Source organism: Arvicola amphibius, chromosome 12 (genome assembly GCF_903992535.2).
Source record: "Arvicola amphibius chromosome 12, mArvAmp1.2, whole genome shotgun sequence".
Taxonomy (NCBI): Eukaryota; Metazoa; Chordata; class Mammalia; order Rodentia; family Cricetidae; genus Arvicola; species Arvicola amphibius.
The window spans coordinates 85,067,570-85,093,883 of NC_052058.2; the positions used below are offsets into that span (position 1 = coordinate 85,067,570).

Here is a 26,314-nt window from a genome sequence, read left to right on the forward strand (position 1 = left end):
GTTGGTTGAGAAAGTGTTTTGAGGCAGTAGCTGAAAGACCTGGATTCTCTCTCCAAGCCCCAGCTTCCTCATCAGTACAAGGAAGTTGTGTGAACCCCTGCTATCTGTGCCCGCTGACCCACAGCAAGGCTCCCCAGAGATCTCAAGAGCTGGGCATTCTGCATACCCAACCAGAAAGGAGAGGACTAGGGTTGGGAGTCCTGAAGCCGCAGGGCTTTGGAGGCCTTCTGAGATGCTCTGATCTACACAGGCTGCCGTCAGTGTGCCTGGATTTGGCTGGAAGCTACCAAGCTGATGAAAGGAAGGACTAGACATGGGCAGCTACAGCTTCCAGACCAAGCTCCGGTTGGAGATGGGGATGGTTTCTCTTTTACTTTAGACCTTATTCCTTTGCTTTTAGTTCCTGCAAGAAGCAAACAGGATAATGAACTCTTCTTGGGCTTATGACTGATTCTAGGAACTATTAAAGATAGTGGACTAGAAAGTCCTAGACCCACGGATGAGTTTTCTATCAGAAGCTTGGGGCATCATAAGGATCAGACTAAACTGTGTTTTCTAAGAGTAGAGTAGATTTGCAAAGGGCTGGAATGCTGCCCTGAACCAGTCAGTCACAAAGGCTAAAGTGGTCTCCATCATGTGGTCTTGTGTATTGGGCTCAAATGATAATCTTTGGCAATGAATATTGACATGTGTAGCCCTGTACCTGGATTGCAGGGGATCCAAAACAGCACTCAGATGCTCCCTGACCTCGCCGAGCTTTCTGTCTCATGGAGGGGTGGTATATATGCTCATGAACTCACTGTGCTCCTGGCCTGTCTGGACTCCAATCCCAGCTATTACGCTACGAGCTGCCCGTCTGTCTCATACTCAGCTTTCTATCTTCAAAACGGAGGCAGTAACGGTATCCACTTCCAAGAGAACGGTCAGAATTGAATGGATTAACCTATACAAACCCCCAAGAAACATGACCTGTACACAGTAATGACTATTATTACCAAGACACCATCATCACCAATGAATGTCCTGCATGCTGACGAAGAAAGCACCAGGAAACCGCGAGAGAGTGAGTGAATCATTCTAACTGTAGGGATGAGGTTGCGTTCATGGAGAAAGGTATATTTGAACCCAATTTCAAAGAATGACTAATTCTTCAACAGCTGAGGATGTAGGGAAAGGGCATTCCAGGCTGAAGGCAGAAATGGTCCAAGCAAAAACACGAACATATGAAAATACATGCAGGGTTGAAATGCAGAGGAAGCAACATTGAGGAATTTGGGCTTTGTTTTGTCTTTTTTTCTGAAAGCCCTTTTAGACTTTGCAGTGTAAGAGAGGGACCGAGTCAGTTCTGTGTTTTAAGGAGCTTTTTTTCTGGCAGACGGGAAGTAATTAAGAGTGTAAACTCCAGACTGTAGCCACCAGGGTTCAAATCCTAGCTGTGATACTGAATTCGTTACGATAAGCTAAATTACTGTAACAAATAGACCAAGATGTATGTAGCGGCTCACACACAGTAGAAGGCTGGGTTTTTTGTGTTTGTTTTGTTTGTTTGTTTCCTGGATTATGTGGTAGTCCCAGAAGAATTTGGGGGCAGAGCATGTGACATTTCCTCCATATGGCAATTCAGGAACCTGGGTTCTTGCCATCCCCAGAGCATTTAGCTGGTGGTAAGGTAGACAGACCACGAAGGAGAAAAGGCAGCTATAATATAAAAATCAGGGTGAGAAATAGCAGATTAAAATTTTGCCTACCTTCCTGGGGCAGAATCTTGCCACACCCACTGCAAGGAAGGCTGGGAAATACACTCTTAGCTATGTTTTTAGATATTTCTTCTGTTAGGCCATCCAGTAGAGTTTTGCAATGGTAGAAATGTTTTATTTCTGTGTGTTTAACACAATAGCTGCTAGCCATATGTTGCTAATAGAACACTTGAAATGTGGCTACTAAAACTGAGATTAAGATGACATTGACTTATAATTCAACAGCCACATGTGGCTAGTGGCTCCAGTGTTTGACAGTGCAGAAGGGAGGAAGAACATGGGCAAATAGGCAGTAATCTCCAAGGACTCACAATAGGTTATTGATGATTGAGCAGCTGGTTTGTTTTCTCACTTCCTTCAATGGATAAGGAAGGTGTAGGGAGAGAATGCATCTCTCTAGACTGTGGGAGGATGGAGCTCCTTCCGTCAAAGCACTGTGGTGAGTGCTCAGCCCACGTCGTGCTATCTATCTATGGCCTGAAGGCAGGGATAGTACATAGCAAAGAGGGTGAATCCCTTCCCTCTACATATTTCTATCTGCTTCAGCTGAGCTTTACCACTCACTTCCCTCTAGAATGTTCCTCTCCTCTGAAGTGTGCTCTTCGAACCTGGTTCAGATACCCCATTTCCACACAGTCCCCCAGGTGTGGTCTCTCCAGGTGTGGGACAGCCCTGATGCTTTGTGTACTCTCCAGGACCTGTGGCATCGTACCAAGAGGGCTCGTCTTATCTCGTGCATTTGTCTAGACAGGTGTGCTTTTTTCCATCTCTGCCCAGCAGAATTCTTTGTGTATTTTGGGGACGTTTGGCCACTCATGCCTACTGCATTGAGTTGAATTCATTGGGTACAGAGAGGGTTGCAAAGACAGGCCCTGGACAACTAGAGCCAGATGCCATCTGCATGCTACCAAACAAAGCTAGAGTTTGGTAACTCTTAGGTCACTAAATCTATGTGGACATCCCACTGTGGCCACCTCACCGGTAAGGAGTTTGCAGAGTTCTTTGGGACATTTGTACAATTTTTCTTCTTCCACATTTCTCTGTAAAAATAGCTGTCTAGTTCGCATGCCTTTAACCACACGCCGTTTCCCACTGTCTGTCTACCCCTGGCAAAGTTCCTGACCAGAAACTGCCAAGGAGAACTGGAACCACTCACTTTGGCAGCCTGGACCTGGGTCCAGTGAACTGTATAAATGCTCCACAAGAACAAAGCCTCACAGGGCACATCCCATGGTCTCAGTGGCTCAGAGTAACCCTAACTGTCACTCCAAACTCTCTGTGTCATTTTGACAACAACCTAAAACAAAACTGGAGAATATGTATCAAAATACCCTGAAAACCCTATGAGTTCACTGATTTTTAAAAGTTTTTTTATTTATTAATAAGCTTGTTTAGAGCTTTTCAATTATTCATTCAATACATACTTGTTGAGGTCCTGCTCTGTGTCAGATATTATTGTGGTGTTTAAAATGTGAAACAGACAAAATTCTTGCATTTGAGGAGCTTTTGTTCTGGTTGGGTAGGAAGAAAATAGATATGTCATGTGCCAATAAGTTCCATGAAGGCAAAACAAAACAAAAAAGCAGGATGTCTCCTCTGACATAAAAAAAAATCACTCAAATCACTTAGTGTCCTAAAATAACACATTATTTCTTGCGAGTCCATGGCTTGGCTGAGCTCCCTGGGCTCATTCAGAAGTTTGTAGTCACTGGAGGCTCAGAAAGGGCTAAGGGGTCTGCTAGGAGAAAGGCTAAGCCTCACTCACTGCTGGCTGTCAGTTCATCTTCCCCACAGAGCTCACCACTCACCAGTGCAGTTTGGGCCTCCTTACAATGCGGACTGCAGACTCCTGGGTTGTGAAGGGGCTGGAAGGCTCTATGGCTTAGGACCAGGTCATGCACTGAGAAGCCGAAGACAGGCGTCTTCGGAGTGATACATCTTCGCTACCTAGGAACAATGTAATTCTTTGTGGGTAAGAATTGAGAATTTCTAAAGGGATTGAGCCAAGTTGAAAGGGAACATTTTGAAACAGTGAGATGTGAAGATGAGCCGCTACTTGAGGCATGGTTTGAGAGGAGAAACCAAGAAGTGTTTGAGGTGCGCAAAGGCGCGGTGAGGTAGGGTGTGCTTGAGATACATGGGTCAGGGAAGGCGCCTCTGAAGGGGGGCAATCTGGGGAAGGACCTGAGTGCAGAAAGTAAGTAGGCCATTCTTAACTGGGGGAACATCTGGGGGAAGGATATCCTAGGTAGTGGGAATAGACAGCAACCAAAGGTTCTCAGGTTAGACCACTGAAATTCTTTGTCTTAGAGATAATTCCATTATCTCTAATATTAATATTAATATTCCATATTATGTATTTTGAATGAAGACATATTTTTTTATTTATGGAAAATAAAATTCTTTGTGGGCAGCAGTGAAAGATTCCTAAAGGAACTGAACCAAAATAAGAAGGAGCCATTGATTTCGAAACACTGAGATACAACAACAAACCATTTATTGATTTGAGGACCAAAAGAGCGTCTACCTCTTTCCCCCGCTGCCTCCACCCTCCACGTTCCTCGCCTGATGCACCAGGTGACTTGTGCAGCCCTTGGTAGAGCTAAAAGAAGTCCAGAGTCTCAGAGCTTTCAGTCATTCTGCACAGCGCTCGTCCACAGCCTTGCCCTCATGCAGCCTATGGAAGCATCTCTGTGAGCAAATCAAACTGCGGGACATGGGAGACCAGCGTGTCCGGCTTACTAAAGGACGGAGCAGAGCAGAGGGGTTTTCTGGTATAATTATCCACAATTGATAGGGCAGTCTGAGGGTAATGGGTAATTAGTCTGTGTGTAGAGGGGACCAATTATCTAGCTCACTGACAGCCAGATGCTTGTCACCGTTCCTCTGGCCTCCTAGGCTGGGTTCCTGGCTCTACCTGTGGCCTATTAAGTGTAATGACCCTCCCATGCAGAATAGCCTGTCATTATCTCTGTGTTAGCATGGTATTTATCACAAAAACTCTGCCAAGCTACTTTGCAATTAGAAGACCTCCACACAGTTCCCTGCTGTGGCCTTGGACAACCATTCAAGTTGTCAGGGCAGGGTTGGCTTTAAAAAGCTGAGAAGATAGACTAGTGTCCGCCCTGAAAGAGTTAAGAGACATCCCAGGAACTGACACCCTCACATACTTCAAAAGCCTGAGACTATGCACTTCAGAAAGAGGATTTTAGAGACATCAAGACACCCCACCCCAAATCAGGGACATATAAGGCTAATTCATTGGCTACTGAGTACCAAGACTGAAGTTGATTTCTCGAGAGTTGCTGTCTCTTCTGAAGTCTGGGCAGCCCTGATAGACAAGGAATCCTATCACACAATGAAGCAACACTTTCAAGAGGTCCTCTGAGGCTTTATGCAGAAAGCAATAAAAGGAATTGTAATAAAAAGGGGTAGCCTCACAAGTTGGTGAGGAAATAGAAACTATTATTCTTCTTCACTGTTCCTCTCAAAGCTCAAGCACCCCCTCTTTCTACAGGTGTCACCTGCCTTTGGGTTATCTACTTGCCATGGGCATTTCTGATGAAAATAAAATTAACCCTCAGCCTGCCCCATTTCTCCTCCCTTTACCCTGTCATTGCTACCCAAGGGCACAAAAAAAAAAAAAAAAGCTTTTGAAGGAGGAGGGGGAAGCTGTGATTGCATATGGGTTAGTCACTTCTTGACCTTTATTGCCTAAAAGAATGCTATCATGAGTATCTTTATACAGATATCGTCACACACAGGCATGGAATTTTCTGTAGCATATGGATGTAAGAGAATCTGAGTATGTGAATTTCAATTCGGAAAGATATCAAATTGTTAAAAGTTCTACACATTTAGTTTATTAGAGAGCTTACTTTCCCTTGTCCTTGCCAACTTGGCTTGAGGCCCCTTTAAAAAAACTTTCTTTCATTGTTTTATGATTATGCATATGATAAGTGTTCCTTAAGAGTAAAGGAAAAATGGAAAATACAGCAAAATGAAGAGAAAATAAAGATTAACTCCCGTGCCACCAGTCCAAGGTAAAAACCAGCCAGGTGTGATAACACTCCAATAGCTCCAGCACTTTGGGATCTAAAGCTGAAGGATCAAAAGTTCAAGGTCATCTGAGACACGCAGGGAGAGTCCACCTGGAAACAGCAGAGGCTATAGCTAAGGTAGCTGTAATCTGAGGACCTTTCTGGACTCACAAGAGCTAATAACATGTTAAAGATCACTTCCTTCTCTCTTTTCTCCTGCCCTATGAATCCAAAAACCTCAAATAGACTTTCCTGAGCTTTATAGAGATTACTCTGAGGTAGGCAGCTCCAGATATGCACACCCCTAAAACGTGTCCCCATTCAAAACAGTTCTGCTGCCAGGAAGGCTCCAAGCCCGAGGATTTGCGGAGTAGGAATGGAGCACAAACATTCAGAAAATGTGTTTTCAGGCCTTGGCAGCTGGACCCAACAGATTGGAAAACCCATCTCCCGGGCCAATTCTATAGCCAAGTTTCCATGTCTCAGGGACCCTGACATGCCCTGTTAAGCCTCTGAGCTAATGACTGCTCTGCTTTCCATTCCAGAGACCTGAACTATAATGAGCTACAGGAATTCCCCATGGCCATCCGGACCCTCGGCAGGCTTCAGGAACTGTAAGACCTTCTGTTGGTGTGTTCCAGGGGTGCTTCTCCCAGGGGCAGAGGCCAGCTAACTCACCAAATCTCCTCCCATAGTCCCAGTGACTGGTCCTTATGAAGCTGTGGCTGGAAACCCTCCACAGCCCCCAGAGCAGTTCTCAGTAGCCTCAGCTCTTGGTAGTTTGACTTTGAATATTTCTTGGGGACGGGGGGAGAGGGTGCATCGTTGTTATAAATGGCTCTGGAAGAAACCACCTCTTGCAGCTTGGGCCTGGCATTGCCCCGTCTATGTCTGAAGAAGAATTAGAAGAAGAACCAGGGACTGGTTTATAGGGTTACTCTTTATTACCATCCCTAGAAAGATTGAGAAATTTACTCTGGAGCCCCAGGGCCATTTAATATTATTATTATCGTTTTAGTTGCATGTGAACATGCATGCATGCGTGTGTGTGATGTGTGCATGTTCGGGGGGAGTACACACGCCATAGCCCATGTGTGGAGGGCAGAGGACAACTTTCTGGAGTCAGTCTCTCCTCTATTAATATAGGTTCCAGGCATTGAACTCAGGTTTCCGGGCTTACATGACAAGCAGCACTTTTACCTGCTGAGCCGTCTCATTTTCCCAGTCATTTATTATTCTTTTTCACACTCACCAGACTGGGCTCTGTGTTTGGTGTTAATGCAAACCAAGGGTAAGATGGGCATAGGATCCCCTAAAAGGATCCTTCAGCCTCATTCATGACACAAAGGAGCATTCATGAAACAGAAACAGGATAAAGCAACATATAATTCCAGACTTAAATTGTGGTATAGTATATTGGCTAAAATAGCTGTGGAAATTCAGAGTGGCAGACAGCTTGCTATGGACTGAGGTCTCCTGAAACTGATCCCAAAGGATGAGTGAGATTGGGAGGGAAAAGGTATTTTAGTCAGTGGAGCAGTACAAGCAAAGACTTGGAAGGAAGTGGCTAAGGTAGAAGATGACCACAAAAGGGATACATGATGGGGTATCCTCGGTGGCCTTAGAAGTCTAACATATAGCTAGACTAGAATCCAATTTAAGGAACATGAAGATTCATGATTTTTTTTCTAGAGAAAAAATGTACACATAAATTTCAGTTCATCCATCTTTCCATCCATCCATCCATCCATCCATCCATCCATCCATCCATCCATCCATCCATCATCTATTGAGAGAAAGCTGATTGCAAACACGGCCTCTATTATCTAAACATCTCAACCTCTCAGAACTCGACCTTAGCCCAAGACACAAAAGATCTATTCAAACCAAAAGAATGTCTAGAAGGAACGAAGGAAGTAGCAAGCCTTCATTGGTAGCAGTGGCCAGAGATATGGGAGGATGAACCTTGAGTGACAGAGCATGGACGTGAAAGGAATGATGGGACAGCAAGAGATGGAAAGAAATGAGCAGATGCTAGGGCACACAAAGCCAGAGGCTGGAGTAGGAAGGAGACGTTGAGAGGCCTGCTCAGACTGGACTGTGTGAGTTTCAGCCCGACAGCTTGGTTCTTGGCAAAGTGTCACAGCAACCCAAACACACTGTTCTTGACTTTCAGATCCTAGACACGCGGTGGGGTACTTCACTGCTCACCATCCACAGATGCCCTCCATGGTCACTGAACACCTGACTCTGCCCCCTTTCCCCTCTGCTGATCTGCCCCTTCTGTGTTTCTTTACTTCAGGAAAAGCCTCCCTCACCCTGGAACCCTGAAACTTCTCTTTCTGTATGCTCCTTTTCCTTCCACACACCCTTGGCTTCCTCTGGGGGACCTACCATGGCTCCTGCACACACGACCAAGGACAGGACCTGAGCTCAACTACTTACCCTGGAGTTGTATATTCTTTCGGGCTTTCTGAAGTTTGAGACCTGGGAACTATCCCCACTTCCCTCCCGACACACATGCATGCCTGCACACACTTGCACATGCACACACACAAACACACAAAGGCTGAGTGAATTGTGGAACAGAGAAGAAAGCTCACCAGCAGGAGTGGAGGCTGAGATTTCCAGGTGGAGGTCCCTTTGATCTCAGGACCTGTCTGGATAGCTGTCAGAAAACCCTGTAGAGCTCCATGTTCTTCCTCACCACACCTCTCTCCCAATCCTCACTGCTCCTGGGTGTTGTCTTCCAGGGGTTTCCACAACAACAACATCAAGGCTATCCCAGAGAAGGCCTTCATGGGCAACCCCCTCCTGCAGACAATGTGAGTACTGCTCCTGCTGCCCTGCGTTTTAAAGGATGGAGGTCATGGGGGTGGGTAGACAGGATGCCTCCAAAAAGAGCCAGGCAGGCAGGAATGGGGGAGAGCTGTTGTTCTCTCTGAGTCTCCATCCAGAAGAGCGGGCATCTGTAAAGAAGTGAGCATCTGAACTGGGGCTCGGGTGTTTCTCTTCCAGACATTTTTATGACAACCCAATCCAGTTTGTGGGAAGGTCGGCGTTCCAGTACCTGTCTAAACTGCACACGCTGTAAGTGGGTACCAGAGGCTGCTCCTTGGTGCTGCCCTCAGGGCTTCTCCCCTGTACCCTCCTGCTTGCTCTCTTCTGCCCTCTGCTGTGGCCCTCTCTGTGGCCAGGCACCACTCATCTAGAAGGAGAGGCTTTTAGGGCTCTAGACGCAACACTTTCTCAGACCTGTCCCCATATCCGCTAGAACTTAATGGTGTCCCTTGGCATTCACGACCTGCTTTCTTCTCATTTCTCACATGGATGAGGAGAGCCCTTCTTCATACCTAGGGGCACTTCGTTGACCTCTTTGGTTTTGTTCGGCCTGTGGGAGTTGCTCCCCAGGCAGAACAGTGGACAGGGCTGAGGTTCTGGATTCTGTGTGTCCTTTAGGCTGCTCCTCCAGTGCCCTGTGGCACAGCTTCCCGTGCCATCTTTCTCACGCTGAGCCTGAAGGCAGCCTTTGTTTCCTTCCCCCACTCTTCTATTCCATGCCCAGGGTCCCACCCACTTCTTAAAAAAAGAAACTTCCATGGCCTGTTCACAGCATGTTGTAACCTCACTCTGCACAGCTAACCTCCTCCAGGCACGTGCTTCATTCTCGTTTCCAATGGCTTTTCCTCTTCATCCCAACCTGGGAGGTAGGTACTTCTGTCCACTTCACAGATGAAACCTGAGGTGCTTGGGTACCGAACAGGCGTGGGCCCAGGTCCTCAACTTCCGCTATCGGGACATTGTTGGAAGCCACTCTGCATCCTCAGGGTCTCTCACACACTGTTTGTTTGTGACAGGGTTTCACGTGGCCAAGGCTAATCTTCAACTGATCCTCTAGCTCCCACTCTCCCAGGGCTAAGACTAAAGGCATGTGACGTCCCTCTCAATACTTGCCTTTTAAAGTAAACATTTGTGCCAGGAGTAGTGGTACATACTCATAATCCCTGTGCTCCAGAGGTGAAGGCAGGAGGGGACCCAGGCTAACTTCTGCTATATAATCTGAGCTACAGGAGACTCCATATCAAAAACAAATAATGACAACATAGGACATTTCCCATGTCCCTTGTCTGGGTTTGGTTTTGCCTTTTTGCAAACCAAAGGCATCAATGCTGGAGTCACTGGGCTTAATCTTTGCACTCCTGGACCTGGCAGGGCTGTATCAATTTTAAAAAGTGACTGGGAGCTGGCATGGTAACGCACGTCTTTAATCCCAGCACTCAGGAGGCAGACACAGGTGGATCTCTGTGAGTTAAAGGCCAGCCTGGTCTATGTAGTGTGTTCCAGGACAGCCAGCCAGAACTATATAAAAGAGAGACTTTGCCTCCAAAAAAACAAACAAGTTATTGGACCCTGCTAAGCATGGCTCAACTTCCAACAGGGCCAGAGTAGCTAATTTGAAGGAGACCTGGGGAAGATGGCATTTCCCCAAAGGTAATGCCTATGTAGAAAGCTGAGGCCGAGAGCACAGATGTTGGCGTGCCTGACCCACCCTTCAGAGCCTGTTTTCTCTGTTCACAGATCCTTGAATGGTGCCACTGACATCCAGGAGTTCCCAGACCTCAAAGGCACCACTAGCCTGGAGATCTTGTGAGTGGATTCCCTTTCCCTCCCCCGGGGACTCTTCTGCCTCCCTTCATCTGGAAGGCTGTCCAGACTGCTCCTCTCGCTATCCCTCCCCTAGTCTGCCTCTGCTACTGGCTCAGCCCCAGGGCCTTGGCCATCTCCAGATGTGGTACTGCCTCCAGGCGAGGCAGGGGTAGCAGGATGTGGGGGAGGAGGCTGGAATTCCTCTATTGTGCTTAGATTTGTCAGGTCTGGCTTGAGAGCTCTTAATCCTGAGCCATGGTGCATGAGGACATAGGATAGGAGCAGGGTTGTGAAACCCATTTCCTTTGATTTTGAGAGGCTTGGTTCCAATGAAGTCTTTCTTAGTGTCTCCATGCTATATTCTGGATCCTGGGATAAGTATATCATAGACCCTCAAAGTACTCAGCATCCTGGGATACATAGTACATAGCAGGCCCTCAAGACATATTAAATGAATGAAAACAAACCAAGCAGGCACCCCACGTGAATGTTAGGAAGTCAGCTACTTGCCCACACCACACAACTCATTCATGCTTCTGCTGGGGCCACCAGTCTCCTCTGTGCCTCCATTGTCTTCTTCCTTGCTCAGTGGCATGTGGAAATTTTTCCATGAGAGTAATAATAGTTTCCCAAGGATGACCTTGGCCTTGGAGTCTTTCTAGGGCTACCCTGAGCCTAATCCAAGCCCATTCTCCAATCTGCCCTCACAACCCTCTGCACCCCAGCCTCGGGACCTCTCTTTTTTTCCAACGTGTTCCCCTCCCCCAGACACAGGGAGAAAAGTGTGTACTGTGTTCCCATGGTTCCACTGGCGCTGTTTCCTAGCTACTCATTGCCATGGCTGTCCCTCCCCTCCACGGCCCCACGAGCAGGAAAGACTTAATCTCTAAGGCCCAGTGTTTCTAGGACCATTATGAGGATGGGATACGGATGGGGTGAAGATATATGAGTAGATTTAGATCTGTATGGATCAGTGGACAAGCAGAGTCCATGGATCGGGACCCTATTTCTCTCTGCTTCCCACCCCAGCTTCCTTAGGCCAGGGGAACGAGGGAGGGGGCTACTTTCTGTTACCATAGCCCCACCCCCTGCCCTGTTTATCCTGCAGCTTCTCTTTTGTCAGCTCTGTCCTCCCACGGACAGTATCAGGTCCAGTGCTAGAGACGGATGGCTGGAATGGCAGGGTTCTGGGCTTGGTGCCAGCTCTGTCTCTGTTCTCCCTACAGGACCCTGACCCGTGCAGGCATCCGGCTGCTCCCCTCGGGAATGTGCCAGCAGCTGCCCAGGCTCCGAATCCTGTGAGTGGCTCCTGATCGTTCTCCAGTCCTGGCATTGTACTGCTGGCCCTGTGTCCCAGGGAAAGCCTCTCCTGCTTCTGTCGTACTCGGTCACATCTTTCTGGAGAGTCAACATAGACTCCTGCTGAGAATCTGTTTGGGAGGGACTGTCTTCTCTTGCTCAAGATAAAGGACTTGGGTGTCTGGAGTCAGAGCTGAGTGGTTTGAGACCAAGTCTGCGTCTCACTAGTTCATTTGGATTCATTCTTTAGCGTCTCTGAATTCCAATATCTCCTTTAAAATGAGAGTCAATTTGTGAGACTTGAAAACAGCTCTGTTTAATGTACATGTCTCATACTAGGGCTTCCAAACGGCATCATTCAGGCAAGAGAGTTTATCTATCGCTTCTGGTATTCTGAAGATTCTTAAGTTGCCCCAGTTTTTCTTCCCTGCCCTACATTCTAGCTTCAGTCTTAGACTGATCCCTCTGGCTCTTCCAAACAGCTCAAGATGGGTACATTGATATCTGGGGATGTATCTATTAATTGGCGGTGTGTTTTTAGGCAGGTTCAATGCTGAGGTCCTACGCCTCATATTCCCTGCCTACGGGAAAGGTTGGCCCAGATGTTCCCTGAGGGCTCCCAGCATTCTTCTCTGCCAGCTCCATAAAAGTGGGCTCTGCTTCCATGGGTGACACTGGCCAGCTAGCTTGTTCAGGGATGCCTATATTTCCTACTGACTGCTCCAGCATCCCACGCCCCAGTTTTGGCCTCTCTCCTCGTCTCCATGACCCTCACTTGGTGCTCCGTTTCCCCAGGATGCTCCCAGGGTTCTGCAGGTTTACATGTTGATAAGGCAGCCCTACTGTAAAACAAGAGGCGAGTTGGTTCTATCTAGGCTCAGGAACGGGGTGGGGCTTAGCAGGGAGGAGGGATGTGAAATCTAAAGGCAGAGATTGATACTCAGCCATGGGAAGGGCGTACTGCTCCTGCAGAGTTCTCGTGACCGCCAGCTGCTTTACAGAAAAGCATAGCCCTGACCATGGAAGCTTTTTCCTGACCCCCTCCCCACCTTCACCCTGAGCTAGGTTCTGTCTCTTCCCCAGGGAGCTGTCGCACAATCAGATTGAAGAGCTGCCCAGTCTGCACAGGTGTCAGAAGTTAGAGGAAATGTAAGTCTGGGGACGGTTAGGGGCAAAAGAATGCAAGGGGGCTCTTGGCAGGTCTGTGGGGAGGGGCCCAGGAGCTGAAGCACACTCCAACCCCTCTTTCTTCTCAGTTTGTTGGACCCAGATGTAGGGATGAGAGCTCAGTTAGACCTGGGCACATCCTGAAGGACTCAGAGTCGATGATGCTGCTAGGAACGGGTGCCCAAAGGAGTCTCAGGATAGCTCCTGAGTCAACAGCAACACCAAAAGGCAGTTGTGACTAGAACCAATAGAGAGCCAGGGCCACCAAGGCACTCTGTGTGAGACACAAGAAGTCTTCAGGGGAACTAAAAGCACCCTCGGTTTTGGAGCATGCGCTCTTATGTTCCACAACCCATCAGCATTCACACATATATGTGTGCTCATGAACACAAAGATAATACATGGTCATACATGGTCCGCCAGCTTCACATGGAAAAGCTCACTTTAAAATTTCCCAAAGCCCAATTTGGCCACCTCCTTAAACTACTTTCTTAAATAATTTCCTTAAACTACTACAGTCTCTTGAGTTCCTCATAGCTGCCCTTCATTCTAGGCAAGGCAAATGCTTAATGGGTCTGAGGCAGGGAAAATATATCTGGGTTTGTATTGTTTGTCTGGGTGACAATGTCTTTGATATTGCTGGAGTCCAGGAGCTATCTCCTATTCTGACAATCAGTCTACCGAATTCAGTGCAGTCACTTGGGTGTGCAGTCACCAAGGGCTGGGTGTGCTCTGAGGCCAGGCTAGGGTCCGGAGGACCCATGGCTATGCAGGAAAGTGGGGGTCACTTCAGCTAGGCTGGGAGCCAGGCCCGGTGGGAACCCTGGAAGCTGACTCCCTCTTGGGCCACAGGGATGGTTTTGTGGCTTTGTCTCCTGACCCACTTACCCAAGGCAACCGGATCTCCTTGTGCTCCCTCTAATTCTGGTGACTTCCGCGGGCTGGGCCTTTTTTCCTGTGCCAGAAGAAGTGGGGGGCTCTCCTTTCTTCCTTCCAGTGCTTGAGGGGCATGGAGCAGAGCCAGAATCTGGGCCTGCAGGCTCATCTAGTCTCTCTTGCTGCCCTAGTGGCCTCCAACACAACCGGATCTGGAGAATTGGTGCCGATACCTTCAGCCAGCTGAGTTCCTTACAAGCTCTGTGAGTACCTGCAGGACTCAGGGGTGCCTTCTGGAGGACCCCCATGTCCTTTCCAAGCTCATTCCCAAAGAACATGTGTCCAGTTTAAGCACTCATGACATGTACATGTATTTCTTCTCAACAGCCCTTTCACATACACACATACACATACACGCATACACATACACACATACACGCATACACATACACACATACACATACACGCATACACATGCATACGCACACACACATGCACACATATGATGAACTTTCCCATCCAGTCTCGCAGACCGCTTCTCTAGCTATTACCCAGGAAGTCCCGAGGCTCTAGAGCCAAGACATGATGGCTGCATTCCAGTTGCTACAGCCAGGTTGGAAACTAGGCAGCTGTAGGAACCTTCCTCAAAAGGATAAGGCCACTGCTGCTTCAGAAGACCAGATGGAAAATATGTGAGAGCAAGCCCAAGACAGGCCCAGAATAGGAACAATGCATTCCCCTGGGTTTCTGCTCTCTCCTATCTCAAGCTTTCTGTTCCCAGAGACCTGAGCTGGAATGCCATCCGTGCCATCCACCCTGAGGCCTTCTCAACCCTGCACTCCTTGGTTAAGCTGTAAGTGTGCCTTGACCTCTCTTCCAGGATGCTGGGGACCAGTCGGGACCATGGGCTGGTAGGTGGTACAGGAGGGCCACCACTGAGCAGGGACTTGTATAAATGTTTCACCACCCATCACAGGGAGGTCTGCGCAGCCTAATCAATCATCCTAACAGTGTGTTTGACACATTGCGAGGCCTGGTAAACAGAGAGCCTGCTTCCTGCAAACTCTGGAATATCATCTGCTGACATTCTGCAATGTTTTGGCAGCCACGGTCCTCATTGCGTTCCACTCCCTCACCTCTACCCTGGCCTCTATGTCCTCCACATGCACCAATGGAGAGAACATATGTGCCAGAACTTCTCACTCCGAGAGGATGGTGGCTGACAGAACTCAGGGTTTCAGAGAGCTACAAGGCAGTAGGGAGTCATGGAGATTTGAAGTCACATAGGAGTCAAGCAGAGAGTATGCTGGTCTGGGGCGTGGTCACAGTGTTAGGCTGAAAGGGCCTCTGACCTGGTTGCCACACACTGTGGAGCAGGTTATTAACTATACAAGAGTTCTGTCCGAGGAGGAGCTGGCATCCCACTTGCTGGCTTGCCAAAGGCATTCCCACCCGCACAGGGCCCCTTTCTGAGCCACATAGACTCCTCTAGGCTAGCTCCAGCACTGGCCTTGGATCTTATCCTGCCACTGCTACTTCACTGTTGACATCTCTAACGTCTGGGAGGAGTAACCTGCTTAAGGATTGTCCATGACTCCCACGTGGCATGCACTGTCCCCTCCCTAATCTGTGGCTTTCTGGGCTCTAGGCCTTGGTCTTGTAAAACTCTCACCTCCGTCTTCCCCTCTGAGATTTGCTATACTCCTGCCAGAGAGGTAGGACAGATATTTTTATTCTTTGAAAGATGAGGCCATTGGAACCTGGGCAGCTTCGTGACTCCCTTTGGTTACACAGGGAGCTGGTGACGGTGCCAGGTTTCCTGCCTGCCAGTCCAGGGCTGTTTCCACGACGCACAGTCTGTGGTCCTAGTGTTTGCATTGGATTCCTAGCTTGGTCTAATAATGTCTCCCGGGGAAGTTGTGTGTGTCCTCACCTCTGGCTACCAGACAGGTTCTGAAAGGCAGAATGGATGACCCAAAGTCTGCTTAGGTCTGGATGACTAGCTCTGTTCTGCTCTGTCTGACCCTGGCCTATTCCATCATCAGAGAAGCAAAGGGAATGCATGGATGGGATACAGGCGAAGAGCAGAGAGGTCTCCCAGGAGGGTGAGCAAGGGTTCCCGGATGGGAACCAGACTCAGCAGCTATAGGTATGGGACTCTGTTACCTATAGATTGGGACAATTTGATATTAAGCTAGAAGAGCCACTGACATATAGCTAGCACCCAAGGTTTGTTGAATGAGTAGATGGCTGAGTTAATAGAGGGTTGTTGTCTTTAAAGCCTTCTTAAGCAGCCTTGCCACAGGGTGCACACTGCTTATCTTCTCTTCTTTGCTGATTTCCTTTTGCTTTCATCCCAGCACACTGGTCACACCCTCCACAAAGCCCTGCCCCCTTAGCAGTCCCACTGGCTGCCAATAACCCTGATCATCCACTGTCCTAGGGACCTGACCGACAACCAGCTGACCACGCTGCCCCTGGCCGGGCTGGGAGGCTTGATGCACCTGAAGCTCAAAGGGAACTTGGCCCTGTCTCAGGCCTTCTCCAAGGACAGTTTCCCAAAACTGAGGTGAGAGCTTGGCTTGCCCTATGCCTGAGGAGGTGTGTCCCAGACACTAGTCTCACAGGGAGATTAAAAAAGCCACAGGGTCTCACCCTGAGAATAGCCTGGTAGCCTAGGGTTTGGCTCCACTGCCCTCCTGCCAGCTAACCAGGGACACGACCCTTTCCACTCCTCATCTCCTCTCCCTACTCCAGCCACCAGTTTAAAGGCACAGGGACTGTAGGAAAGAAGCGTGCTGGTGGAGAGGCCCCCGGGACCTCCTTGTTCCTGGCCCTACACAGCGAGGCTGTCCCATCCTCACATAGGCATCATCTGAGGTACAGAATCGGGGCAGAGCCCAGGGCACTGATGAATGGAAAACAAGCTGCACAGCCAGTCCCTGGTGCTAATGACATCCAGGCTTCCTTCACGTAGTGGCGGCAGCCGTGCAGCCTGTGTGGCCCAAGCTTTGTCTGCTGCAAGCTAACGAGATGCTCAAGGCATCTGTCCTCACCCTCAGAGGGCACAAAAGCTGGTTCTGTTATGCCAGGAGCTGGGAAGGGGACAGGGTGTTGGTTTCACAGAAGACAAGAGTAAAGAGTCACAGGGGAAATCTTAGATTTTGGGTTTTTTTTAAGAGAGGCTGGAGAGACGGCTCAGTGGTTACAAGCTCCTGCTGTACAGTTATAAGGATAGGAGTTCAGATCTCAGACCTAGCTAATAAATTGGGATCCCATACATGCTTGTAATCCCAGCTCCAAGGAAGGCAGAGGCAGGGGGAAACCCCATCTTAACGAAATAGGCAGAGTGTGATAGGGGAGAACACTGGGTGCCCTCTTCTAGTCTCTGCGTGTGTTCATAGGAGCATGTGCACATACACTCAGACATAAAGAAAGGAAGGTGGATGCTGGGCATAGTCCTACATACTTGGGTAGTAGGAGAAGGAAGATGGACAGTTCAAGGTCATCCTTGGCTACAAGTGGAGTTTGAGACCAGCCTGGACCACATGAGACCCTGTCATAAAAAGAAAAGGAAGAAAAGAATGGAGGTAGGGAAGAACAAGAAGAGAGGGGGAAAGGAAGGAAAGGCAGAAAATAGGGAAGGGGAAAGAAAAAGAAAAAAAAAGAATTCATGCCCCTCCCTTTCTCCAGCACTTGGGATCAAACCCAAGAGCCTTGTACATGCCAGGCAAGTGTTCTATCGCTGAGTCAAATCCCAGTCCCTGCCTCCTATTGCCTTCTTAAATATAGACAAGAGTTACTACCAAGGAGGAGCAGAGCACCCTGAACGCTGTGTGTCCAGGGGAGATTGTCTCCCACTCTGAGCCTGCTGTGGGAACTTCGAAATAAATGGGCAGACGTCTTCTCTCCCTCTCAGTTAAGGCAAACGATGAGAAGACTACAGTCTCTCATCAGACTACAGAGCCCTTTGGGGTCAGCAATCAGGCTTCAAGACTTGTCTAAAGAAAGGTCCAGAGAAGTGGTTCTCAACCTGTGGGTCTTTACCCCAAAGGGGTCAAACAACCCTTTCGCCAGGGTCACCAAAAGCCATTAGAAAAGCAGATATCTATATCATGATTCATATCAGTAGCAAAATTACAGTTATAAAGTAGCAATGAAAATAATTTTATGGTTGGGGTCACCACAACATGAGGAACTCTATCAAAGGGCCGCAGCATTAGCAATTAGCATTAGCATTAGACGGAGCAGGGCAAGTTGGGGCTGAAGAACAGGTGCAGAGGGCATCTGCGCTGTCTTCGATCCCAAACACACTAAGGCAGCCTGTTCCCCACCCTAGGATCCTGGAGGTGCCCTATGCCTACCAGTGCTGTGCCTATGGCATCTGTGCCAGCTTCTTCAAGACCTCTGGGCAGTGGCAGGCTGAGAACTTTCACCTGGAGGAAGAAGAGGCACCGAAGAGGCCCCTGGGTCTCCTTGCTGGACAAGCTGAGAACCACTGTGAGTAGTTGGGGACCTCAGGCTGAGGGTGCCCAGGGCACTGGAGAGGAATCGTGAAAGGAGGTTTAGAGAAGAATTAGTGAAGATAGGCGTGACCTGGAGGAACTGTCTCACTGTTTGCACACTCATGATGTTTGCACACTCATGAGCACCTGCTGAGAAGGAGAGCCCACAGGATGGGAGCTGGGGTATCAACACCTTCCTGACCTTTGCAGGCCCTCGCATGCACCAGCTCTCTTGCTCCCCTATCCCATGCACCACTCACTTCATCTTAGTGGCAGCCTCCTTGCAGCACAGGGTCCTTCACCTTCGGGTGTTCTCAGAGAAGCTGAATGATTAGTACATCACCGAGTCAATTAGGATTAAATTAATCAAACTAAACCTGTTTTCAGTGGGGAAAACCATCTCACACTGTGTCCTTGAACTAAATGGGCCATTTCAGGGAGTATTGCTCCTACTGCTTTGACTCTGTCCTTCCTACGAGTTCAAATGTGAAATTTAAGTGAGCACTGAGTACACAGCCCTGCAGAGTGGGCAGGTTGTCTTGGGCCAGGTATGTCTATTTCTGGAAGAATTGGGGTGAAGGGAGAGTTGGAGGTAGGTATCCAGGGGGTTCTGAGGGATTATCTATAAAGGATATCTTAGGTAAACAGGAGAAAAGTGCGCACTATCCTCTCCCTGGGCCCTGTGTATCCCAGCCTGAGTTAGGATAGAGAAAGGAGTATTGCCTGTTGGACTTCATTTTCCATCTTGAACATCCCAATGTCTCAAAGAAGTGGAACAGAAAGAACATCAAATCTAAAGCTGAGTGTAGCACTGCCACTCACCTGGTACCCGGGATGCCAGAGGTAAAGGCAGGAGGATCAGATGTTCAAGGTCATTGTCATTTACATAGTCAGTTCAAGGCTAGTCTGAGTTATATGAGACTCATTTACAGCACCTCATGCTGGTGTTATGGTATAGACAGAACTCAGTTCAAATCCAACTACGCCATGTACCATTTGGGTTGCCTTCAACATGTTTTAACCTGAGGCTTTTTGTTTATTTGTTTGTTTGTTTGTTTTACTTTTGGGGGCCCCACCACCCAGCTCCCAAATAAACACATGGAGACTTATCTTTAATTATGAATGCCCGGCCTTAGCTTGATTTGTTTTTAGACGACTTTTCTAACTTAAATTATCCTGTCTCTCTTTAAATGCGGTTTGCCTCTGTGCTTTTTACCTTTCTTTCCTTCTTACTCCATGGCTGCCTGGGTGGCTGGGTGGCTGGCCCCTGGCATCTTCCTTTCCTCCTTTTCTTGCTCCTCCCTCTTCTTCTCGAGCTTAGATTTCTCCTCCTATTTATTCTCTCTGCCTGCTAACCCCACCAATTTCTCTCTCCTGCCTAGCTATTGGCCATTCAGCTCTTTAGTAGACCATCCAGGTGTTTTAGGTAGGTAAAATAACAACTTTACAGAGTTAAACAAATACAACATAAAAGACTGCAACATATCTTTCTATCATTAAACAAATATTCCACAGCATAAAAATGAATGAAGCCCATCTTAAACTAATATTCCACAACAGAATTTAATTTCCTTATCTTTCAGGGGGAAAAAGGATAGTACATGTCTCAATGGCTGTGAGGGAGTCCTCCATGGCTGTGAGGGAGGACTGCATGATTCCATACAAGGCAAAGTGTGTTTGTCAACACTGCTTTGAGAGTCAGGGACACATACTTGGGGATAGTGTCTTTGTATAATCTAGACCACAGCTTACGGAAGTCAAATACTGTACTGTCTGGGGATCTCTGAGAACTTCCCTCCCAGTGGATGGAAACAGGAGAAGCATCTCCCAGAGAAGGTCCAAGCTCCCAGGAGGAGGAGCACAGCATCTAGTGGGCCAGCAGACGACTGTCCCCCAGGGACAGTCCCGGATGTCTGTTGCATACTCCTTGGGGGAGTGGAAGGGGGCTGGAAAGAGGAATGGAAATTTTCCTTCCACAAGGTGAAACTTTCCACTGGGCTTAGGTCTTGGAGAACTACAGGCCTGTTGAGTTAGTGGGCTGCCTGCTGCCTGTAACAGGAGCTAGGGCAGGGCCCCCCACTTCCTGTGAAAGCAAAGGAGCAGAAAGAAAGCCAGGAACTGCTGTTCCAGCCAGATTCGATTTCCTCTCCATTTGAAGAGTGGTTACTTAACACCTTGGCCGTGACTTTCCCAGCCTCAGACAGAGTCTGTAGGCTTCACTCCTTGTATTTCATTCATGCATTCTGATTTCAAAGAATCACTGAAGTCCTTTCTGGAGTGCATGGGCAGGTGGGGAATGAACGGTAGGGAAGGAAGGAAATGGCCAGGACTATGGGAGCACACCCTCGCCTTCCACCTGCCCTCAAGCTGTCCAGATTAAGGGCAGCTCCACAATTTTCCGGCCTCCTGGGAAATCCCTAACAGATGTTTACCTGTTAAGTGGGGAGAAAGGATTTACACAGGAGCCAGACCGTGTGAGCCAAAGATGGAGACAAATACAGCAGGGTCATCTACTTATTCCTCTGTGATGGAGGAAGCCTGATGGGGCACTGAGGCACTTGAAACCTCAGACACCAGCTTCATTCTGGTGAGTGTGTGTGTGTGCACGCAGGTGTATGTAGCTCTGAGAGCCAGGAGTTGATGCTATAAGTCTTCCTCTATTACTTCACCTTATTTTCTAAGTCAAGGTCTCCTACTGAACCCAGAGTTCACCAATTGGCCAGGAATCCTCCTGGCCTCTCCCTGCATCAGCGCTGTGGATACATGCCACGATGCCTCGGGCTGTGGATCCATGCCATGATGCCTCGGGCTGCAGAAACATGCCACAATGCCTTGGGCTGCGGATACATGCCACAATGCCTGGCTTTTATGTGGCTGCTGAGGATCTGAACTCAAGCCTTCATGCTTGCTATTGAGAAAGAGGTTTTACGTAGCCCAGACTTGCCTCAAATTTGCTTTGTAGATGCGGATGACCTTGAACTCCTGATCGTCCCGCCTCCACCTACCAAATTCTGGGGTCATAGGCATGCTCCGCCATGCCCAGCACCAACATCCTTCTTGGCGTGTAGTGTTTGTAAGTAGGACATGGAATTGCAATGACTGGCTGGCTGGAGGAAGAACTATGTAGTCACTAGCTTTTCTCATTAGAGCAGCCACCAGCCACTCTAAGCAGCACTCGTGGAATAAAGGTGGCTCGGCCCAAGAAAATGCAGAATATTGGAGAGTGAAATGTTCATTTTGGAGAACTAGAAATCCACAAAATCCATAAGCGGAGAACATGGAGCTACCCAAATACTGACACCCACGAGCAGAAATAGATACACAGGAGTGTTGGGTGACCAGTATCGAACAGTGAGGAGGGGCACATCAGCTTAGATGAGTGTGAGCCAATGACACACACCAGACCCAGGACACTAGCCACTTTCTGCTTTCCCTTCTCAGATGACCTAGACCTGGATGAGCTCCAGTTGGACATGGAAGACGCAAAGCCACACCCCAGTGTCCAGTGCAGCCCTGTTCCAGGTAAGATGGGTGGTTGGGGAGCTGGGGAGGGGGCAGCCAATCACCTGAATGAGAAGTCAGTTAGCCGGTCTACGGTTGTGCCGTAGATACTTTCTCTGCCCAGTGCTAAATCTGCTGGGTAGGAGCCTCTTCTAAGCCTGGCAGAGACTTAGGTGTCTACCCAGGGGAAGCAAGGGGGTTGGGAAGGGTCAAGCAACCTTCACACTTCAGCCAATCAACGGTTATGCATCTAGAAGAAGTTGCTCTCGGAAGAGAGACGTGAGGAAGAGTCGTGGCTGGGGCTGCCCGGGCTGCTCTTTGAGTATTCCCTCACACACCACAGACTCAGAGAGAGCACCTTCTCTGACCCATGGAGCGTGGGACCTCTCTTCATTAAAAGGGAGCGGAAAAAAAACCTCCAGTGTCTGATAATTCCTAAAGTACTGTCTGACCCTTAGAACCAAGGAAGTCTCCTCTAACCTTGAGCCTTTAGAACCGAATTGCTAGATGGAAAGGGGGGGGGGGTGTCTCTTTTTCCTTGATGGCACACAACCTAAGATTTTTTTTTCAAGTGTGAAGAGTTCCTTTCCCGTGTATAAAATGCTAACAATTAAATTAGTTAGCATTTAATTAGCAAAACAATTAATTAAAGGCATGATGATGCATGCCTTTAATTCTAGCACTCAGAAGGCAGAGGCGGATAAACTCTGTGAGTTAAGGCCACCCTGATCTACATGGCAAGCTCCAGGACAGCCAGAGCTACATAGTGAGAACCTGTTTCAAAAAACCAAAACCAAACAATAAAATAAAATGCCAACAGGCCATGCCAAAAAACAGCAGAGTGCTGCTGGGGCCAAGAACTGTTGAGAATAAACACAAAGTGACGAACAGTTAGCTGTTTCTATTTCATCCCACCTCCGTTTTCCAGGTTTCCATACTTTGTTGGCATAAGCCCCTTGCCCGGAAAGCTTTCTGCCCTGACCTTGCTCAACACCAGCTCTTAGCGCTTAGTGGCAACAGTACGCCCCCTCGTGTCGGATTGGGGAAGGGAACAGCTGGCATATTTTGCCAGAAAACACATGCTTCACTAGCTCTGCCTCAGTCAGGAGCTGCATGTCTGAAAATCAGCAATCGGCAAGGATGAGGTAAAAGAGAAAGTTCTGGAAAGCAAGGTCCAACTTTCAACTTGCTTTAAAAATTGCTCACACAAGCGGTCAAATAAATTACTGCACATCATATGGCGCGGTGTTTATTATTCAGCTATTGGAATTATGTTTTTGAGGTTATGAGGAAGCATGCTAAACTTAATTTAAAGAGAATAAAATCTCAACTTATTTTAAGTAATACGTTAAAACCTGGAAGAAAATAGGCTAAAATAATGAGTTCTTTTTGAGAGGTGAGGTCATAAGCAGCTTAGATTTTTCCATGTTATATTTTCAAATTTCCTACAATTACCATCTATTATTTCATAATCAGAAAAAATGTTTCAAAAATAGCTCCCACAGAAATCTCTTAAATTCCCAAGCTACCTAGCAATACTGTGAAAAACAAGTCTGAAACCAAAGGAAATGAAGAAATAATATGCCCAAAGTTATACAAGGTGACTTAAGAATGGGCACTGGGGAGAGAGATGGAAAAACGCCAGTATCTTACCCATCTAATGTGGCGTCAAGTTGGGAAACTCCCGAAGTTCAAAGGTTTTGTTTTTCCTTTGTTTTTAGTTGAGGCTTCTCTATAATCTCAGGCTGGCTTCAAATTTATCATTCTCCTGCCTCGGCTCCCTGAGTGCCGGATTACAGGTGTGAATTACTATACTTGGCAAATTTTTTTATATTTCCATTATGCACTTTGTCTCCCAAGTACTGATTGCCTGATGAACATGCACTGTGGTTAAAGCAAGGGAGACCCAGCTTCTGTCTACTCGGGACTTCTCAACTGTAGAAACTTCAGTGATTGCTTGGGCAGGGTCACCACCGTAAGTGGTTGACTCTGGACAGCTCCTCACCCCAGGACTTCTCTTTACTCCTGTACACCAGTTTGGACTTCTCTTCACCAGTTTGAGACTCGTGTCTCTCCAAGTCTTGTGTCTTTGGGAAGACTGTTTCTTAGCATTCCCTCAGGTCTGGGTTTGCATTGTGCCATGTATACACTTCTGTGTATTTTCTTTGCAGCTTCATCATACGCCGCCCCCCACCCCACCGCAGTTCCAGGCATTTTCTGAGGAGACCAAGTCTGCAGTTCTGAGACCAAGTCTCTACTGTTAGACTCTTTTGCATTCATTAAGAGTCTTCTGAGCATAGTGCCTGGCGTTGCCAGTGAGCTGGGTTCTGTCAGCCCCGGCTCTGACCTTATGTCTGTTCTCTCTCACAGGTCCCTTCAAGCCCTGTGAGCATCTCTTTGAGAGCTGGGGCATCCGCCTTGCAGTGTGGGCCATCGTGCTGCTTTCAGTACTCTGTAACGGGCTGGTGCTGCTGACAGTCTTTGCCGGCGGGCCCAGCCCGCTGTCCCCAGTCAAGCTTGTGGTAGGTGCAATCGCAGGCGCCAACGCCTTGACGGGCATTTCCTGTGGTCTCCTGGCCTCAGTGGACGCCTTGACCTTCGGCCAGTTTGCTGAATACGGAGCCCGCTGGGAGACCGGGCTAGGCTGCCAGGCTACGGGCTTTCTGGCTGTCCTGGGGTCAGAGGCATCCGTGCTGCTGCTCACTCTGGCCGCGGTGCAGTGCAGCATCTCTGTGACCTGCGTCCGGGCCTACGGAAAGGCGCCGTCACCCGGCAGCGTCCGCGCAGGCGCGCTGGGGTGCCTGGCCCTGGCAGGACTGGCCGCCGCGCTGCCGCTGGCCTCGGTGGGGGAGTACGGCGCCTCGCCTCTCTGCCTGCCCTACGCCCCGCCCGAGGGTCGCCCGGCCGCCCTGGGCTTCGCCGTGGCCCTGGTGATGATGAACTCCCTCTGCTTCCTCATTGTGGCTGGTGCCTACATCAAGCTCTACTGTGACCTGCCGCGGGGCGACTTTGAGGCCGTGTGGGACTGTGCCATGGTGCGGCACGTGGCCTGGCTCATCTTTACAGATGGCCTCCTCTACTGCCCCGTGGCCTTCCTCAGCTTTGCCTCCATGCTGGGTCTCTTCCCGGTCACCCCCGAGGCTGTCAAGTCTGTCCTCCTTGTGGTGCTGCCTTTGCCTGCCTGCCTCAACCCACTGCTCTACCTGCTCTTCAACCCTCACTTCCGGGATGACCTTCGAAGGCTCCGGCCAAGCCCTCCGTCCAAGGGGCCCCTGGCCTATGCTGCAGCCGGTGAGCTGGAAAAGAGTTCCTGCGACTCCACCCAAGCGCTGGTGGCCTTCTCGGATGTGGATCTTATTCTGGAAGCTTCTGAGGCTAGGCAGCCTCCTGGGTTAGAGACCTATGGCTTCCCTTCAGTGACCCTCATCTCCCGTCAGCAGCCAGGGGACACCAGGCTGGAGGGAAACCATTTTGTAGAGCCTGACGGAACCCAATTTGGGAACCCACAATCTCCCGTGAATGGAGAACTGCTGCTGAGGGCTGAGGGAACCACGTTGGCAGGCCGTGGCTCTGCAGCAGGTGGAGTCTTATGGCCCTCTGGCTCTCTCTTTGCCTCTCACTTGTAAATATCCCTCCCCATTTGTCCTCTCCCCTCTCAATGATGGCTGCTTATATATATATATAAACAACTAAAATGGCCCAGCAGGATGGCCAACCGCCCCTGGCGCCATTGTTCTCTCTCTGTGGCCTTAACCAGTGAATACTTCCAGGTCTTATTTTGATTTGACCTCTTCAGCTTCACTCTCAGCCTGGGTCTTCCCTGTCAAATCCACATCTGTAGAACAGAGACCTGGAAATTTGCTTAGGAGGAAGGAGGAAAGTAAAATACAGTACAGAGAGTGGGGACCATAATCAGGCACAGAGACAGGGACGGAAGAGAACCACCTAAGACATGGGAGTGTCTCCTCAATGACTTGTGGATGGGATATAAAATGTGTTCTGCGTCCCATTGCTTTTGACCTATGCCATGCAAAAGCATTTCCTGTTCAAATATGCTATGGAAGACATTGCATATCCCGTCCCTGTCTTAGCGTCATGGGTCATGTTAGTGTCTAAAAGGTCCTGAGATTTAGGACCTTTTAACTTAATTACTGCAGCAGTTAAACTTATTTGATAAGTTTCTGTTTGCTTTTTGTGAAATACTTACAGATATCTCACAGAACTTAGCTCAGTTTTATCCCAGGGGGCTCATCTTTACACCAGGGAGCACTACCCAGTGACATCACAAGATGCCGCCCTCCTTGAATGCCTCTCAGAAGCCAACCTGGGGTAAAGCGCCAGAAGTTACTAACGATTCCACCATCTAGGAGAGACTCTTCACACTCTGCTGCCCACTCTCCTCCTCCTACCAGGCCAGAGACCTGGAGGAACTTGCCTCAGCCCCACAAGGTGGGGCAGGAAGAAAGAGACCCTTGTGTGTGCTCCCATACCACACAACCCAAGTACCAATGAAATTTCTGCT

The 26,314-nt window shown here is 48.8% G+C and overlaps 1 protein-coding gene across 1 annotated transcript in view; it reads left to right on the forward strand.

The window, feature by feature from the left end:
• The window catches only part of Lgr6 (leucine rich repeat containing G protein-coupled receptor 6), a 117,890-nt gene extending 92,472 nt beyond the window's left edge, over positions 1–25,418 (forward strand). Inside the window, exons 7-18 of the mRNA XM_038349768.1 lie at positions 6,343–6,411; positions 8,551–8,622; positions 8,816–8,887; positions 10,376–10,444; positions 11,671–11,742; positions 12,827–12,892; positions 13,978–14,049; positions 14,568–14,639; positions 16,230–16,355; positions 18,126–18,286; positions 21,733–21,813; positions 24,163–25,418. Of these exons, the coding sequence (XP_038205696.1) occupies positions 6,343–6,411; positions 8,551–8,622; positions 8,816–8,887; positions 10,376–10,444; positions 11,671–11,742; positions 12,827–12,892; positions 13,978–14,049; positions 14,568–14,639; positions 16,230–16,355; positions 18,126–18,286; positions 21,733–21,813; positions 24,163–25,418 (2,188 nt within the window). The remainder of the gene's footprint in view (positions 1–6,342; positions 6,412–8,550; positions 8,623–8,815; positions 8,888–10,375; positions 10,445–11,670; positions 11,743–12,826; positions 12,893–13,977; positions 14,050–14,567; positions 14,640–16,229; positions 16,356–18,125; positions 18,287–21,732; positions 21,814–24,162) is intronic.
• Positions 25,419–26,314: the final 896 nt, after the last annotated feature.